Consider the following 3,695-nt stretch of genomic DNA (forward strand, 5'->3'; position numbering starts at 1 on the left):
TGTCCTTTAAATACCTGAATTTTGATTTGCTTTTGATGTTACACACCGTCACCTTAATTCACAAAGGCCCTAACTAGCAAATTTGTTATTTTACAGGAAAGCAAACAGCATTACAAAAATCAAATCACTCATACGGATAGGGCATTTTAAAAAGTGGCATAACTCCGTTGGTGTTGGTACTAACACTTTCAAATTTTAATATACTGTGATTCCAGTATTTTAATATCCTACCTAAAGCCGTGAGCGCAGTTTCGCAAAAAGTGTTGGTTATTGCCTTTGTGAATTAAAGTAACGATATATTCGTTTTGATCATCTCAAATAGGGCTCTCTGGGAAATTTATTTTTAGCAAAAATTAAAAAACATTTCATAGAGATATACATTGGATCCTTGGCTAAATACTTCTGTGGTAGAACTCTCCCCCTACGTATTCCTTCTTTGCTATTTAAAGTCAAAGAGTAAGCTCCTTCAATAGGGATTTCCAGCAGCAATGGTCAACGTCTGGCTATAAAGAGAAAAGGCTATTGGTCTGACCTTTAATTAGGTAAGAACTACGTAACTATCTGAGACCCTCATCATCTGTGATTCCAATAATTCAAATGCTTATAAAACACGGGGTGTAAAAAATAAAACAATATTTTGATCCGATTCGGCTGACACGACTTTGGAAACAGAATTTTGTTCAAAATTTTCATTCATGCAAAATATTAATTTATTTTCCATATCCACATATTTAGCTCGCTATAAGCACAAATTTTTCAAACCAGTCGCAGAAGAAAGTATTAAAACTCTATTACAAAATCTAAATTCAAAAAAATGCTGATGGCTTTACAGGTTCCCCAAATTCTGAAACAGCCAAAGGAATAAGAATGAAGAATTCTTTTTAAAAACTTTAGAAAAACCTGAGACATATGGTTTGGCATGCAAGCGTTGTTTAAACAAAGATCTCGCCATTATGCTAGTTTCTTCAAGTCAAGATGAAAGTCCGGAGGATACATCCGAAATTTTCGGCCCCGATGCAATTCTCATTACTTTTTATTACATATAATGTTCCAATTTTTAAACTCAAGTACTAAATAAAGTAAAAATTATTAAAAATTACTTTCTTCTCTTCTTACTTAATTTACTTGCCTAATTGTTTCTTAAAAATACTTGACATCCGCGTTCGCATTCGCATTCGCGGATGTTACCTGTTAGACATCCGCATTCGCATCCGCGGATGTCTAAAATTCCACATTCGCAACATTCCTAGTCCATACATATTCTGATTTTGTTTCATTTATTTACTATCATCATGGAGCTTACTGCAGGGGTAGGTTTGCTAATCGGCTCGATCACTTTTAACCTTACCATCTTTTCTAGCTCATTTTTCGTTTTTTTCATGCAGAGCATGTGCAACCCGACGAGTTGGCATTATTTTAAAAATTGGGTTGTCAATGAAATCAATTTTGTATTTAAAATTCTTGCAGCAGCAGAGTTCCTCGCTTACATGAAAGTTATTTTCCTTGGTTCTTATTTGGTTAATGCGTTTCACAAAACCGAATCTCTCGCACCATTTTTGACCTAGGATTGGTTCTAAGTCTTCCCGCACGATTTTACACAATACGAAATTGCTTTTGTTATTAGTTTTGCAAAGGAGTGTTGTTTCACCTACTACTTCAATTGCTTGTTCGTTGTACGCCACCAGTTTTTTAGTTTTGGAGCTGACAATGTTAGCCTTTAAGCGGAGTGCGTCCTGTTTGGAGAGCACATTACCGTCTTCGCCCGTATCAAGCTTCAAATTCAAGCTCTGGTCGCCTATGTTAACAGTGGTGGACTACTTTTCACTGACCTTAGACTTCATGCTTTTTTCAGTTGCCGCGGCAACCCTAAAATCGTCTTCATCCGATTCACTGGTACTGTCTTCACACTGGTTAGTAGCCACTGTATGTACTTTACGCGAGTTCGACCTACGGGTGCGGGATTCTTTTTTTCATTCGCTTTAGTGCTTCTTGATTTGCACATTACCATGTCCCAATCTGCCATATCCATTGCATTCTTTGTTAAATGCTGGGCAACTTCTAGAGCCGTGCATAGTGCCACAGCGACGGCACTTAAATTTTGACTCACTCATTTTAATTGCATTTACGTTTGTGTTGTCCAATTCATGGTTTAACTCTGCTATTTGACGACCAGCTCTTTTAGCTGCTCTGCAGATTATTTTCTCATTTTCAAGGGTCAAGTTCTCTTCCACCCACAATTTTTGCCTAGTCTTTTCCGAGTTGATACCTAAAACAATCTGATCCATGACAAACTCTTCCGTGTTATTGCCATACGCGCAGTGTTTAACCTGTTCGATTAGTTTATGAAGAAAATCTTGGAATGTTTCGTTTGGTTGTTGCTTTAGTCGATGGAATTGGTACCTTTCATAAGTTTTGTTTTTGGGCGGTGCAAAATGTTGTGTTAATGCTTCTTGAATTTTTTTTAGGGCCTTTAATTGCTCTGTTGATAGTCCTAAACTTCGTAGAATCTTGTTGGCGTCTCTACCTAAAGCGGTTTGGAAATTAGCCACTTGTACTTCTGCTCTTTCGTTTTTTATTTTTGCGGCTATAAAATAATTTTCATATTCATCGAGCCAATCTGACCACTCAACTGCCATTTCAATGTCATTATTAACCAACAACGGCTTGGGGGGTTTAATATTTGCCATAGTGATTGGAGCTAACGCGAAGTCGGTCCTGTTATTAGTTTGGTCACCCGATAATCTCACTGCGTTATCGACGCTTTCACTCATAACCCGACGTTTATTGCAATCAGAGAGCGACACACAGTTCGCTATTTATTCTTATTCTTTTGTCGCCGCCTTTGACTTTTTTTCGATTCGAGAGCGGCAGGAAAGTACATAGACACCGTTTCTATGTTTGCTTGAATGCAAAAATTCTTGCGTTTAATATCCCGTTGCACTGCACCGCGTTGATTATTTCGAACGACGGAACTTCGAGTTCTCTGACACCATGTGAGAATGATACGACCGGTATGAGCGACTGTCAGCGCGAGACTGGTTTATTATTAATAAATGTTAGTTATTATATGCTCGCTATATGACAGACTCATCGAAAGTAAGTACTTCAGTACGGAAAACCGCTACAACCTTTGAAGTAGGAGATGGTGGTACTCTTGCTAAAATGACAGAAAGAGTATTTTCAGCAATTTTAATGAAATTACCGTAATACAATCATTGCAGAGAGGCGGCTACTTGATGTCCAGAGGTTCAACGCGTTACAGATTGTATTGTATTGGATACACTGATGGCAGCGAGATCAGGCTGGCCCGAAACCCCACAACAATCATGCTGTATACTTCTCTCGACAACGAATTGACCCATAAAACTGCAGATTGTGTGTGATTATAAGCTACGCATAATGCATGCCTATGTGGGCAGCCCATGATTCAAGGTATTTAAGAAGTCGCATATTGAAAGAACACTGCTCGTTTATTTAATAATAGCCGTCATCGATTCGCCACTTCTCGCTCGCTGTGTTTGAGCTCCGGTCGCTTAAAGAAGAATTTTGCATGTGAAAGCAACAACAAAGTTAGCTAGCACGGATAGACGATAGCGAGTTTGGTTGTACCTCATTGGCTTCGTTCGTTTCGCCACTCGCTAACTTTTGGCGAATCGATGACGGCTAATGAAGAATGGATATCAGGTGATCCAACA

General features: G+C 38.5%; 1 protein-coding gene across 1 annotated transcript; it reads right to left on the reverse strand.

Annotated features, from left to right (window-relative positions):
- Positions 1-1,979: 1,979 nt before the first annotated feature.
- LOC108377395 (uncharacterized) lies at positions 1,980-2,687 on the reverse strand. Its single transcript, XM_017633650.1, has one exon. The coding sequence runs from the start codon at positions 2,685-2,687 to the stop codon at positions 1,980-1,982; it is 708 nt and encodes a 235-aa protein (XP_017489139.1).
- Between the last annotated feature and the right edge of the window lie 1,008 nt (positions 2,688-3,695).

This window comes from Rhagoletis zephyria, unplaced genomic scaffold (assembly GCF_001687245.7).
Source record: "Rhagoletis zephyria isolate East Lansing unplaced genomic scaffold, Rhagoletis_zephyria_1.1 Rzeph_scaffold_12012, whole genome shotgun sequence".
NCBI classification, from domain to species: Eukaryota; Metazoa; Arthropoda; class Insecta; order Diptera; family Tephritidae; genus Rhagoletis; species Rhagoletis zephyria.

Excerpts from the sequence above, each read along its gene's own strand:
- LOC108377395 (XM_017633650.1), bottom strand. The coding sequence starts at position 2,687 with ATGGCAAATATTAAACCCCCCAAGCCGTTGTTGGTTAATAATGACATT.